At 42.0% G+C, this 15000-nt stretch overlaps 1 protein-coding gene across 2 annotated transcripts in view; it reads right to left on the bottom strand.

Annotated features, from left to right (window-relative positions):
* LOC114688620 (NADPH-dependent 3-keto-steroid reductase HSD3B3-like) overlaps nt 1-14861 on the bottom strand; it is a 15455-nt gene extending 594 nt beyond the window's left edge. Inside the window, exons 1-4 of one of the 2 annotated variants that reach the window (XM_037201777.1) lie at nt 14778-14861; nt 12767-12963; nt 5328-5492; nt 1-590 (exon numbers count right to left, since the gene is read on the bottom strand). The exon at nt 1-590 is cut by the window's left edge and continues 594 nt beyond it. In XM_037201777.1, the coding sequence (XP_037057672.1) occupies nt 1-590; nt 5328-5492; nt 12767-12911 (900 nt within the window). In that variant the 5' untranslated portion in view covers nt 12912-12963; nt 14778-14861. Of the gene's footprint in view, nt 591-5327; nt 5493-12766; nt 13184-14777 lie in introns of those variants that run through there. The other variant, XM_028863184.2, reaches the window with a different exon arrangement.
* Nucleotides 14862-15000: the final 139 nt, after the last annotated feature.

The following is a 15000-nucleotide window of genomic DNA, read 5'->3' as shown; positions in this document are numbered from 1 at the left end:
AGTTTCCAACAGGAAAGCAAGCCAGTAGAGCAAGGGCAGAGGAAGGCTCCAACTGGAATCAACGTGAAAGCCCCAGTCCTTGCTCAAGGTATAATATAAATCAACAAGGCTTTGGTGAGGGGTTTCATCTGAGATGTAGTAGAACTGTCCTTGGATGTTTGGTGACTTCTTGGGGTCTCGTAGGCCCCTGGCTGCCAGAATGTGTGCCCAGGCTGCATTGCCTACATGCACTGGGTTGACCACAGAGAATTTGGCAAAATTGTCAAGTGTGCCATTATTCTTGAGTGCTCTATTCACTACATGTGAAGTATGCTGGCTCCCTTCCCCATAGATGAATGGGAGTCTTAAGGCACAAGTGTGCAAAGTGCCACCATCTTTCAGGGTGCACCCATTGGCTGCCAGCACTGCCTTCTCAGCCATCTTTTTGCTGTATGGGTATGGATTAGACCATGTGCTTTCAAGATTGTCTTCTTCACAGCCATTCTGGATGATGTCCTTGTAGGAGTTTGGTCCAGCCACAGACACTGAGCTGCTGTAGATGAAGACTGGGACACTGGCTTCCACACAAGCATCCAACAGGACCTGAGTACCTGAGTATGGGAAGTTCAACATTACTGTTAGGAAAGAAGCTGAAGGGTCCACTGTGGAGTCAGATTCATCCCACCTCATCCCCAATGGAAGGACTACTACAGATCTAAACACATTCTTACCTGATCTTGACTCAATTTGCCATTCTATAGCCACAGAATAACCCCCAAGTTAAAAGAGGTGACATTTAGATTCTGAAAAACAGGGATTTCTAGGTTTCCGAGTTTATAGAGCTATCTCTCTCTTTTTCTCTTTCTCTCCCCATCTCTCTATCACTGTTTTTCTCTTTCTCTCTCTGTTTGATATATTTTTCTTCTCAGTGTTGGGATCACACCTAGGCTCTTCCACATGGTAGACAAGGCCCCTCCCACTGAGCCACTGTCCCAGTAAGCTTTCTGTTGCTGTGATAAACACCAGGACCAAAGGAATGTGGGGAGAGAACAGTTTCTATGGCTTCTATGTTCCCATGGCAGTGTGTCACTGAAGAAAGTCACCCAGGAACAAAGGCAGAGGCCATGGAGGAATGCTCTTTACTGCTTTGCTTCCCATGTGCTCCGCTTGTTTGCCTTTTATACAGGCTTTGAGGGCTCTCTACTGAGGAAAGGTCAGGATCTGGTCCAGAGAGGCAGTGTGTAGGAGCCCAGATGGGAGAAGGGCTCCCACATTTCACCAGAGGGTACTCTTGAGAAGAGAGGGATAAGAGATATTAGATAGAAGGAGAGAGGGGGTGGAAACAGAAACACAGGATAGCCTTGGGTGGACTTGGGTCATTATTAATCCCTCATCTCCTGTCTCTTCTAAGGGGCTATTTATAGGAGTACCAAGGGGTGGAGCAAAAACCTCCTCCTAGCTCAGCCAAGTACAGACATTTCCAGCCACCTGGTCACCACACATGTGGTCAAGCAATCCTCTAATGCAGTTCTGCTGGGTAAAGCATGCTCGGATCTCACTAGGAAATCTTAATGACCCTACAAAGCTCCCCCTTCTTGATATAATAATGCCCCCCAATATGTCCCTCAGATAGACTGTGCCTGTCTCAGGTCATTCTTGATTAATTTGACATACACAGATTCAAGAAGCTATCAAGAAGAAAGTGGCCCATCTTTGGTTACCAGCCCTGGCAGGAAGGGGTACAGAGCCTAACTTAACTCTGGCCCAGGTCCCTACTAAGATCTTGCAAACATCCACAGAGATCTCCATAGCAGCCACACCTCCCAGTAAAGGAATAGTGGATAATAATAATGGGATATCCCTTTTGGAATAGGTCTAAGTTGACTACAGCCGTCTTAGCTGCACCAAGCTTCTTTTCTAAACCAATACTCTTTGCTAACAGATGTTCAATAAAATTTTCAATAGACTATTTTGATTCCCAGGAAAAAACAGTCATTTCAAAACACTTCAAAGTATCCACTCGTGTAAACAAAATCCATGCCAATTATAAAGACACTTACAAACTAACTCCATTGTGGGAGGCCTACTCCTTCCTAAACAGAAACAGAAGGAGTGGAAACTTCTAGGAAGAAGGCAGGAAAGTTACCCTAATTATGATACCTTTTTGCTTAAGTTTTCCAGGGGCCACTGAGACCATAAAATTATATTTTGAGCTATCATTAAAAGTGTTCAAATATATCTGAAGGCAAAAGAGTAATAATAACAATTCTAGTATGAACACTTTTTACAAACTTACATTCAACATTTACACTTTTTACATTCAACATTTATACATTTTACATTCAATAATTACACTTCTCACAATCAATATTTACATTTTTACATGCTTAATTCAAAAGGAAACTCTATAGAACTATTTTACAAACTTACCTAGTAAAATCACTTAACAGATCTAACTTACATTCAAAATCAAATTCTATTAGCAAACATCTAGAAGAGATTTCTTAACAGAACTATTAACAAGACAGGAAGTATGCGAATCATTTCTAAAGGTCAGAGTTAATAGTCAGCTTTGATATCATTCTGAAAGTTTTCCTGATAGTTTGAAGTCAGAGCCTAATTCATCAGTGGCTGTAAGATTGACTGCAGGTAAAATTCCCTTTTCTTAATTATTTAAAGCTGCTTTTTAAGATTATCATGAGCGTTTCAATGATGTCAATGTTTCTCTCTTGCATTTCAAGCACAACCCAGATTCTTTTTTTTAATTTGCCCATAATATTTTTCCTTTTTCAGATCCAAAGCAATTTCCCAGTATCCAGACCTCTTTCCCTAGTTTTCTAAAGGGTTTCAAAGTGACTTGTTGACAAACAGTATCAGCACTTTAATTGCTTCCTGACAGGCAACTGTTCACCTGTTTCTAGTTCTTGAGAGGCAAGCTAACAATGCTTGTGGAAAAAATAGCATTTTGACCTGGAAAAACACTGAAAAAACAGAGTTTGGGGGCAGGGCAGTACCAGTGTCTCTTTTACAGACTTCATTTCCCAAACTGCCTTTCTCTATATTGTCACACTGTTACAAACCACTTATGGACTATGTTTTCAAGTGCCTTTTTCTGTCCATCCTGTTACAAATGAACTTTGTTCCCATGCTGCTTTCTGTCCTCCACAGTCGGGTCCATTGACTTGGTTTGTGTTCATACAGAAAGTCAAGATCAGGAGAACTTTTTCCACACAGAGTTTCTGTTCTCCCTGAACTGCTGCATTGACGGTGGACTTCCTTCACCTAACATTGTCCCAGAGTAGTCCACACCTGTCCACATGTGCACACTCAGACAGCATTTTGGTAACCTTTGACCCTCCTCTTGCCCTCCCTGACCTTCTTCATCTTACCCCACCTTTTTACTGGTAAGTGAAAAAGTAAAGAGACTACTTGAAAGAGAGCTTTTCTTTCTTTCTTTTTTTTTTAAGCAAGATTTTTCACTGATAGAGAAAGAAAAGAAAGTTTTCCAGAGATATTCTTTTCTCAGCCTTGGTGCTGTAAGCCCACCTTCTGACTTGGGCTGGTAGTCAGGAGCCACTCTCCTTTCCAATGGCCTTGTTTGTATGCAAATTTTGCCTTAGCTCTTCCAATGTTGCTTTATAGCTGCTGAGAACTTAGATCCTGCAGCTTTTCCCCTGGGTCTGTTGCTTGGGCTCCATCCTTCAGTGGGAAGCTGACCCACTCTGATCTCTGCCTGTACTCTCCAAGAATCTATTGCTAGTCTCTTGCCACAGGGATTTGGCTAGGTCTAAAGTATCTGCTGTTTGTCTAATATCCACTGGATGGGAGAAAGGACAGCAGAGAGGATTTGCCTATTCCAAGAGGCTTTTTGTTTTTTCTTGAGCAATTACAGGTGATTTTCCCATACTGATGGATTTTAATTCCAGATTATTTAATTTTTGCCATTATAGAAAGAGAAAAAAATCTGAGAAGAAAAGACCTGAAGAGCTTCAAGTTTTTCAGAGAGAGATTACTAAGTTTTTCCCAAGAAAGCTTTCAGTTTTTGAGAGAAAGATTACAAATTTTCCCCAAGACTTATGTTCTCTAAACTTTGCTTCTTGGCCAAGGAAACTAATTCTGATGGTGAATTTATCATACAGTAACAATGTCAGTGGAGTGAAGAGTTTTATTTCACCTGCATCTATCTCAGGGAAAATTCTTTCTCTGCCACTCAGGACTTAAATCTAAGCTGTTCATAGGCCAAATCTTCCAGAGGAATCTTTGTCTGCCCGTTTTTCTCATCTTTGATAGATTTTTCTCTGATTCTTTCCCAGAAATTTGCATTCATAGTCCCATAGTTGGAAAAATCAAGGAGATAGTTCCTCTATCTTGTTGCTCATCTTATCCTAAGGTTTTTCTACACAATATTCCTACATTCTACCTTATATTTTTCCTTAATTTTTATAGATAGAAATTAAGAGAGAGAGAAAAAGAAAGAAATCTAGATAGAGAGAAATATACACTGCAGCCTCACTTACATTTAGCTTTGGCCACCTAATTTTCAATCTCGAGAATAAAATACTGTCACCTTTATTTTTAATTCATTATCGGGCATGCCCCCCTTCACCTGAGACAACTCCACTCTCCCTTTTCCAAGTCGTCTATCCCTGTTTCTGGCACCATTTGTGGGAGCCCAGCTGAGAGACTGGATCCCACATTTTATGACAGGTTACTTTTGAGGAGTGATGGATAAGAGATATTAGATAGAAGGATAGAGGGGATTGAAACAGAAACACAGGATAGCCCCAGGAGGGCCTGCATCATTATTCACCACCCCTTCCTGTCTCTTCTAAAGGGCTAGGTAGAGGAATGCCAAGGGGTGGAACAAAAGACCTCCCCCTAGCTCAGCCAAGAGCAGATCTTTTTCAACCACCTGGTGACCATGCACGTGGTCAAGCAATCCTCTAATGCAGTCCTGCTGGGTGAGGCAAGCTCAGATCTCACTAGAGAGCCTTTGTGGGCATTCACAGCAGGGAGTGGACATCAAACATTTGGAGATGGAGTCCACTCACTTTGGCAGGGAGAAGCAGGAGACCATCCTGGCTGTTTAAAGGTCCTGGGTTTGGCTTTGTGTTTTCTCTACTCTGACTACCTGTGGGGCCTCTGTTCCCTCCTCTCTCAGCCCAATCTCTTCTTCTAAACATCAAGGACAACTGCCCTGAGTTCTGCTAGCTGGGCTGGCAAGCAGAGGCATCTGACAGACCCAGAGCACAGCAGGTGTTCCATGGCCAGCACTCTCCTTCCTGTCCTCATGTTATTTGACTGTTCTAATTTTCCCACACTCTCCATATCCTCCTGAGACTCTGTACCTTTCAGGTTGATATCCACGATGGTCTGTCTGGGAATAGTACCAAAGAAGTTAAGGCTGGCAGCAGTGTGGATGACAACAGAGACGCCCTGGCAGGCTCTCCTCAGGCACTGGGCATCCAGAATGTCTCCCCTCAGCACTGTCACCTTGGCTTTTGTCTGCAGCTCTGAGGAACACAAAGCAGGTCATTGGGAAGCTTTCTGCACAGGATGGAAATTTCCAGACACAGTATGAGTGACCTAGGCCTTTAAGGGCAGTCAGAGTGAGGAGATCCTGGGAAGGAGGCCTTTCTACTGAAGAAACAATAATTGCTCAACAGTCAGAATGTACCATTTGCAGGGAAGGAGGAAGCATCTGTGTCTATCCCTCCCTTTGTAGAAAATGAATCTGAGCAGTGAGATGTGATTTGTGCTTTGCTCACAAAAACAGAGTTATGGGAATTCATACAGTGATTAAAGCAACTAGAGAGGGTGTGGATGTCAAATGTAAAAAGGGAGAATTGGAATTTAATTGATAGAGAACAGGGAATCACTTGTGGATTTTCACTGAAGAAGAAACAGAGGCAGAGTCCTGCCCTGGGAAGCTGTAACGGTGCTCTCAGGTGGCAAATGGGAAGGCATGAAGACATAAGAGTAACCTGGGCAAGTAACAGGTTAATCAGATTGTGTCCTCCAGAGTTCCAGTGAGGAGGACCCAGAAGAGGGAGAAACAAAGATGGAAAATTGAGCTCTGCTCATATACGTCTTGATAATTTCTGAGACTGGGCTGAGCACAAATGAAGAGTGAGCTCAATTACAGAGAAGATACTGGAGCCCCAGTGAGAGAACTCAGAATGGGATCCAATGGTGGGTTTAGGTGAGCATTTCTTATTGGATAGATACATTGTAAATGAGGCCACCTCCAAGGGACCATAGTACATCCAGGGGCAATGGATAACTTCAGGTTCCTCTCAAATTTATAGGATGATACTAGCTAGCAATCACTGTGTCACCCAAATTAGTTCACAAAATTGATGGTGTGGCACATGCAGCCAGTATCTATACCCCACACTGGCTCGAGCTTCATAATTTATACATGACTTTCTCAGTTTGCAATCTTCTTTTGCAGCTATCTCATGAAGTTAGGATGCTAGTGTTCTTGGTATAGGTTGGGTGTAGTGGGTAGCCATTCCAGCTGTGACCTAGAAGTTCCAACCCCATTGAGGCTTTGGTAATGGTCATGCTACAAGGCAGGGCTGAGAGAAAACACTGTAGACCTGAGATCCGGATGTGTGGGTTCTCTTGGTTCCTGGACCCTGGACGCTGGAGGTAGACCAAACAGAGAACACTGCTGGACAGTGCTACACCTTTTCCAGACCCTGTAAACTATCCCTTCATTTGTAAGTTAACCCACAAAATAAAACTCCCTTTTAACTATGTGGAGTGGCCATAATAATTCCACCAATATCTGGTGCCCAACCTGGGGCATGAACCCATGACCCTGACATTATGAATCTCATGCTCTACTGACTGAGCTAGAAAAGAATATACATTTTTCTAGTGAAGGCTCTATTGTCCCCCTGCCTCCACTCAATCCATGCCCACTTCTCTATGCACTCTATGAACAAGACTCATTTGGATTCAACTCTTTTGATACAATCAGGTCAACTAAATATGCAATGAACACCAAAGAATACTTTGATAGAGGCAGAAGTAGAAATCCAGAACTGGAGAAGTCCTTCTTGGGACCGATTACAACCTCTCCTGAATATGTCTACTGTAGCCCTCTCTCCCCACTCAGGAAACTAGGAAGGCCTTGAAGTAGAGGGTGATGGGGAAAAGCCTTCTGGGAAGGAGGCAAGTACCAGGATGTGAGTCTCTTCCTGTGTGATTTCTCCTCCACTCTTCTTAGCAGCTGACTTTAGACAGACAGGGTCAGAAGAGTTGCTGTGACCAGGCAGGAGGAGCCCAGATGCAGGACCAAGTAGACTCACATATCTGTTCTCTGGGGGGTTCTGAGATACCAGGAGGTGACATCTTGAGTGCTTTGTGGTAAAGCCACATCTCTCAGCTTGGCTAAGACACCATGGACTTGGCAATTGTTCTTCACTGCCACATTGTAGAGCTGATGCTGTGGTGTGAGCTGCAGTAGGAGACCCAGAGAGAAACTACCACACTGCAGCCTTTAAAAGGACAGAGGTCACCACCAGATCTCCTGGACCCCTACCCTACTTTGACTTATTTTAGTTGTGGGATCTTGAGGAAGTCAGTTAACACTGCTGCACCCAAAGTCCGATGTCCCCAAAGACCATCATAAGACCAATCTGAATGTAAAAGCAAAGAGCTTTTTAAATTCACGAGTTCAAACCCAGGTCCTTTTTCCATCTACTCAGCAGTGGAGTGAGAGGGACTTTAATCAGTTACAGGATATGATTTTTATAGTGGTTATGGTGGGTGGTCTAGGGGAATTACAACTCTGTAGAGTCACAAGCTCAGGATTGGTGCCTACTCCAGGTTGGAGATGCTTGGTTTGAACAGATTGGAGTGTTGAAGCTGCTAGGAAATTGCCATACTCTCTAGCACTTTATATCATGCATCTTTATCATTTGCAGATCCACTTTCTCTGACAATGAGACATTCCATTTCTTACCTGCAGGAAACTTGCTCCCTCTGACAGCTATGGTATATAATCTGTCATATCCTTTGTGTTATGGTGGAAATGTCTGGAACTCATTTTTTACATGGCTCTTAATTGTCTGGGTCTAGGGGCAGCACATCATCTGATGAGTTTCCTAGGGCCTGTTGCCCCCAGCTTAATCCTCTGCTGGGTTACCCAGGGCTTGCTGGCCCCTGTCTGACCCTTCTCTGAGATGACTGTAACCCTGTCATCCTCTCAAACATCTGTGTTGTCCCTTTGTGTATAGAGTCAGAAGACAAAATTTCCTTTGTTTTGGGATCTCATGGGGGTGGAGAAATAAGGAGTTTCCACCATTAAGATGTCTCTGACACAATAGGACACCAGGATTCTCTCCTCTTACTGAGAGGAGGGACATTCAGTTGACAAAAATGCCTCCACATGATGAGTCTGTAGGCAATCCTGTAGGGCTTTTTCATCATTAGTGATTCATGTGGGAAGGCACAGCTCATTGTGGGTGGTGCCATCTCCATGTTCTATAAGAAAGCAGGCTGAGCAAGACCCGAGAGCAAACCAGTGAACCCCACCCTCTCATGGCCCCTGCATCAGCTTCCTGCCCTGTTTAAGTCCTTGTTCTGATTTCCTTTGGATGATGAAGAGTGATATAGAAGCATAAGCCAAATAAACACTTTCCTCCCCAAGTTGTTTTTACTCATGGTGCGTCCTCACATCAATAGTAATCATTACTAAGATTCTTTAGGTTATTTATTTCTTTGTTTGCTTGTTTGGAGACAAGGTGTCTTGGTTATTTGTAAAGAAGTTAAAATAGTAAAACATGAGGCAGAAATTTAAAGTTTATGTATTTTGGCATTTTGTTGTATGTAACAAAGGGAAACAACTGAGTATGGAAGAGAAGTGTGACATGTTTTATAAGGGTTTATGAAGATATATATAAAATAGGAAAATGTGTCCAGAAGAAGGCAGAGGTAGTTTTTTTTTTCTTCTTTTCTTTTTTTTTTTGGTTTGCTTGTTTGTTTCTGTGAAGATAAAGATGATCCCAAATTATAAAAGAGAGAGAAGACCCAGAATGAAGGAAACAGTTAGACTAGTAGTGAATGGAAGTAGAAAGCTGCAAAGGAATTTCAGAAAGGCACAGGACTTCTTGTAGGAGATACAGGGGTCCTCATGCCCACAGATGAGCACTAGGGGATTTTCCTTCAAGGGAAGGAATGCATAACCAGTTGTCTGTCCAGAAGGCTGGGAGCAGATGTGCTTTCTAGTCTAGTCAACTTTGCACAGTCTGTGTGTTTGAAAATCACACTTGATCCTCCCCCAGACCCATATCATAGGTTATTTTCCCAATCTATAGTTACCCATCTTTAAGGAAGGTATCCCTTGTACTTCATGAAAAGTTTCTGTGTTATCATGTCTGATACTTATTTAGCTTACTTTGTTCCTTAAGGTTTATGTATGTATGCTTTATTGTGCACATGGGATTGAGTTACTTATCACCAGGAAAATATTTGCTAAATTGTGCTGTGTTTAAATACACCAAAATTAAACTAGTCAGTGTTAGACTCCAGAAACTGGAACCAACACCAACTATTTAGAGGTATTGAACTAATTTCTTGCCTCCCAGAAACTGTTACCCTATTAGCATTGGTGCTCTAAAAGCCCTCTGAAACTTCTGGGACAGATGCACATGAGATCAAACAGTATTGACTCTTGTAGACTATGAACAGATTTCAAAGACTATTACCACCTGCATAACTTTTGATTCTCCATGTTCATATTAGGGAGTTTTCCCAGTAAACAAAAAGCATAGGCTCAATAAACAATACGGGGAAGAGCAAAACCAGAGAGGTTTCTTGCATCTGATCTTAATAGAGAACTGTGGCCCCTCCCCTACTTCTTTGGTAAAGGTGGGCCATCTAGATTCTGACATCTCCTGTGTCCTTAATTGCTTTGATGATTTTTTGTTGTTTTGTAATTTTTACCAAATCTTATAACATTTTATATATTTTATAAACTAAAAATATAATGTTTTTAATTTACTACTAACTTTGGGATTTCAGGAGGTCCTGAAATTCCAAGGGACCTATATGTTAGACCTATATTTACAAATATGCATTTATATGTGTCCCAAGATTACATAACATCTCCAGAGATCTGATGTGTTTAAATGTATGTTTTGTTATCAGTGTTCTTATAATATAATATTACCACATGCTTAAAACAATATACAAATTAGCTTTTTTTCTAATTCCTTTAGAGAAAAAATGGAATTGTATTAAAAATTTTGTTCTGCCTCAAAACTATTATGCAAATGGAATTTGTTTGGTTCTTACTAGGTTTCTCTCTCTCTCAGTGTGTGTGTGTGGGGGGGGTGTTTTCCTTTTAAAACTACTGAACTTCATTTACAAAAAAACAGTCAAGGGAATTGGGCCTGGGTAATCACCTGTGTGAGTTTGCTATGCTCTGTGTGTCTTGGTGATGTCTCAGCTGTTACTGTAGCAACCATCTGCCTGGGCTCAGAATTTGCCTCTGGGATTTCTGGCTACTGAATCTAGTATACTAACAGAGATTCATAAGTCATTTTGTTATAAATAATATTAAAGTTTTTTTATGCAATTCTACTTTATTGAAAAAAACAGCTGTGGGAGTATAGCATGGTTAAAAATCTGTAACAAAAATTAACTTAAAACTTGGAATTCTAAATTGGAGCTGTTCTGGGAAACAACTCTTGATTCTCCACCATCTAATCTTAACAAAGTGTAGTCAGGCTCCGGCAGCCATCTTTGATAGGCTTGGAGAAGAGGGAGGTCATGTGACTTCATTGGCATCTTAACTAAAGGTGACTACATGGAGTGGGCCTACCAAGGAGGCAACAACAGGTGTCCAAGATAGTTTAGATTAGGATGTATTTTTGTATGATAATTCCTCTTCTATCCTGAGAACAAGGTTTACGGAAGATAGATGTAAAACATTGCTAATTGAATGAGGTATTAAAGCAAGGAGGTTAGATATACATTCCTAAATCTGTCTGTGTTGGCCTGAACAGAACTTAGGTAAGGAGAGATCCTTTGCCAGAATGCTTACATTTTTCTCTTTGTGGCATAACTTGGCAAGGCCCCCTGAAATGTTCCGACATCACACTTTGTGTTTCTTTGTTTTAAGACTCTCTGAATGGGCAGAGTTTGGAGAGAGAGACAGGAATGGGGCTTCTCAGACCATGCAGGGACTAGTTGGAGGTTCCAGCTGAATAAGACTCTTACAACTATTGCTTGTTAAAACTCTGAAGACTATTAATTTAACACAACAATACTGGCCCATTATCATAAGATGCTAATTATTGCAGCAAAACAGATAAAATTTAATTTGACGATGGATTCCAGATAAGTGTAGCCCAAGAAATCACTTTCCAAACCTCTTTGTTGCTCAAATGTGTCTTAAGGTGTGTGGACACTGAGTTGTGGTTGTTTGAATGAGAATGTCTCCCATAGGTTCACGTATTTGAATACTTGTTCTGCAGTTGGTGGAAAGGGTAGTAGGTGTTACCTTTTTGTAGGCAATGTGTCCCTGGGCATGGCATTTGAGGCTTCAAAAGACTTGCATCATTCTCAGTTAGTTCTCTGTCTTGGCTTGTGGGTCAAGACATGAGCTCTTAGCTATTACTACAGTGCCCTGCTGCGTGCTGGCTGTCCTGCTCCCTGCCATAATAGTCATCAGCTCTAACTCTCTGAAAACTGTAAGTCCTCAACAATCTCTTTCTTTGATAAGTTGTTTTGGTCACAGTGTCTTATCCCAGTAATAAAAAAGTAACTAAGACAGGCCTCCATCACCTCCCTTCTTCATAGGACCATATCACACCAGCTCCAGGTATTGGTTTATCTTGGGAAGGAAGGAAAATCAAAATCGAACTATAGGGTGTCTGATAAGAGATTTTATACAGACCCTATCTAACAAAGCCAAGAAATTGGTGGGTGGGATCCAAGCAAAGGGATTGAATGAACTCTGGAGAGTATGGAGGAAGAAATGCATTCATAATGACCTCACACAGGGAGCAAGGGTCCTACACAAGCTATATCCACAGAAGGATGTGAGAATGGAGCAGCTGGGAAATGACTGTCAACAGAGTGCTTGCACTTGGTCTGGGGTGGAGGAGAGATACAGAAAAACATAAAGCACTCTCCAGTAAAGTCTGTAAAAGTCCAGTAAACTCTGTCTTTCATCTCTTGAGGATGAAAGACACAGAGGAGGAATGATGGGAAAGACATTGGAGGAATCCCCATGACACATATGAAGTCCACCTGGCCCTCAAACTGTTTCTATCCTATGTATATGCTCTCTAGTCACCCTCTCCCTCTCTACCCCCTTCATCAATTTACCTTTACATTATAATCACCCCCTGCCATGACCTTTACTCACCTAGTCTTAAATAAAAAGAAACTACAAAGCTGAATGAAAATTTTCAAAGGAGGCAGGTTCGCACTGCTCAGGTCTCTAGTTTAATAATCTTTTGCTAGTGTTGTACTATATTGCCATGTCCAGACCATTTAAGACACAAAAGTTTCCAGCAAGGAGAAAACTGATCTGCAATGTCTAAATAGGAGAGTAGAATGAAGGCCCAGGCGATTGCCCATGGCCATGTTCTCTAGTTCTGGGTCAGGCCAGAATCAACTTTTTCCAACTATGCAGTGCCTTTTATGCTTTCTCAACTGTGATTGTTCTTGCTGAGGCTCTTCACAGATCCACCTGTTTCTTACTTGGTGACAAGAAAGACCTCCCCATACCCATTCCGTATTCAAAATCCTCCAGATAACTTACTGGATAATTCCTCCTCGTGTTGTGGAGTGAAGGACCTGAACAAGGCCCTGATCTCCTTCAGCTCTTTCTCCTGAGCCAACAAGCGGATGATCCTCTGGCCCAGAAACCCTCCTGCTCCCGTCACCAGGCAGCTCCACCCCGGCATGGTCAACACAGGAAGCAGATCTCAGTGGTCACAGGTGTGGTATAATGTCACCCTGGGGAGGGATAGAAAGAGAGGTGCAATGGGTACAGAGTCATGGAGTTCCTACTATGATGACACAGTAGAAAAAGATGTCCTCAAGGTGGTTCTTGAACATTTCTCTCATAACATCACTTCCATGATTACAAAATATCTGGGTCTTATTCAACAAACAAGCAAAAGTTCAGTTCTGCAGCAGACACCAGATGTGCAACCTCAAAGTCAGGTCAGCTCTGACACTGAGACACTGTCAGACCTCACATGTCAGGCTGTGCCCCAAGTTTGTCCCTCTCACATGAGACGCCACTTCCAAGCCTCAGACTGTCTTACCTGTGCTTCTGAGAAAGCGTGCACACACTGAGGTCCTTCAATCCCTCACTGCATATGGTTAATTCCTGCAGCTCCTCTTGGACTTCATGGACCAATGCTTACATCAGCTGATGCTGTTTCCTCAAACTAGAAGCCTCTGAGTCCTCATCTGAATAGATCTCAGCTGAATTGTTGCTAAAAACTAAAAGCTTAAAAGATTAAAAAGAGGTCTAGTTCCTGGTACTCATGCCTTATATACCTTTGTGCTTCCTGCCATTACTTTCTGGGATTAAAGACATGTGTCACCATGCCTAGCTGTTTCCAGTGTGGCTTTGAACTTGCAGAGATCCAGATAGGTCTCTGCCTCAGAAATGCTACAATTAAAAGTGTGTGTGCCACCATTTTCTTGTCTCTATGTGTGTCTAGTGGCTGTTCTGTTATCTGACTCCAGATAAGTTTATTAGGGTGCACAATATATTGATGGACACAATATAACCACAAACTTCCTATTAAAGATATTACAAAGGATACGGAGGAAGAAGAGCACAGGGTGCGGAATGAGAAAGGGGAACAAGGCTTCTACCTTCTTGTTTGATGTACTAACTCCAAGAATGTCTAACTGTTCAGCTACCCAGAGTCTTAGGAGGCTGGGCCTTCCTGCATCAATTGAAAATCAAGACAATGCCCCACATGTCAATCTCATGTTGGCAATTCTTCAGTTGAGGTTTCCTCTTTTCAGATGACTCTAGGTTATTACAAGCAAGGGTAATTAAACATGGCCAAAAGAGTATTTGCTCAGTGTGTTAGCTGTAATACTCCTGATTTTTTTCTCAGTCTATTTGTCATTTATATACAAGAGGGTTCTTGATTTATGTGAGTTAATTCGGTATCCTGCTACTTTGCTGAAGTTATCTGTTGGAGTTATCTGGTGGAATTTTTATGATCACCTAAGACTATCCTATTATCTGCAAATAAAGATATTTTGACTTCTTCCTTTTCAAGATGTATTTCCTTCATCCTCATCAGTTGTGTTATTGCTGTAGCCAAGACTTCAAGTACTGTATTGGATAGGGATGGAGAGAGTGGACAGCCTTGTCTTGTTCCTAATGTTAGTGGAAATGCTTTGAGTTTCTCCTCATTTAAGTTGATGTTGGCTATCTGTTGGCTGTATATTGCCCTTATTCTGTTGAGTTATGTATGTTCTTTTTATTCCTGACCTTCTCTTCATTAAGTTGATGTTGGCAAATATTCCAGTGCAGGACTGTGGTAGAGGGAGCTAAGGTGCACAAATTTTGGGGAGGCAGAGAAGCCACACAGGGTTACGGCTGTCAGATAGCTCTCCCACCATCCTTAAAGCCTCAAATTGCACTTTTCAGGTGAGGAAATTTGTTGAACTCTGAGGGAAAAATTGAGTGGAAGCCTAGGAATTTGGATCAAACTTGAGTAATGCTTCTGCTTGTGAAACAAGAGATTCCCCAGGAGGGTAACATGAAGCAAGAAGTAGTTGAGAAACTATATTACAGGGAGTGGGATGAGCTCCTAGAAGAACCTTGATATAGATGCTGGGTTTTCAGTTGATGATAAAGGATGGTTCTCCCACCACTATACCTTAAAAAAAAACTTTATTTATTTCTTTACTTTATATCCCAGCCACAGTTTCCCCTTCCTCCTTTCCTCTTAGTCCATCCCTGTAACCTCCCTCTTCCCCCTACCCAATCCACTCCTCCTCCGATTCTGTTTAGGA

The sequence above is a fragment of the Peromyscus leucopus genome, unplaced genomic scaffold (assembly GCF_004664715.2).
Source record: "Peromyscus leucopus breed LL Stock unplaced genomic scaffold, UCI_PerLeu_2.1 scaffold_1408, whole genome shotgun sequence".
Classification (NCBI taxonomy): domain Eukaryota; kingdom Metazoa; phylum Chordata; class Mammalia; order Rodentia; family Cricetidae; genus Peromyscus; species Peromyscus leucopus.
This window is presented reverse-complemented; position numbering and strand designations above follow the sequence as displayed.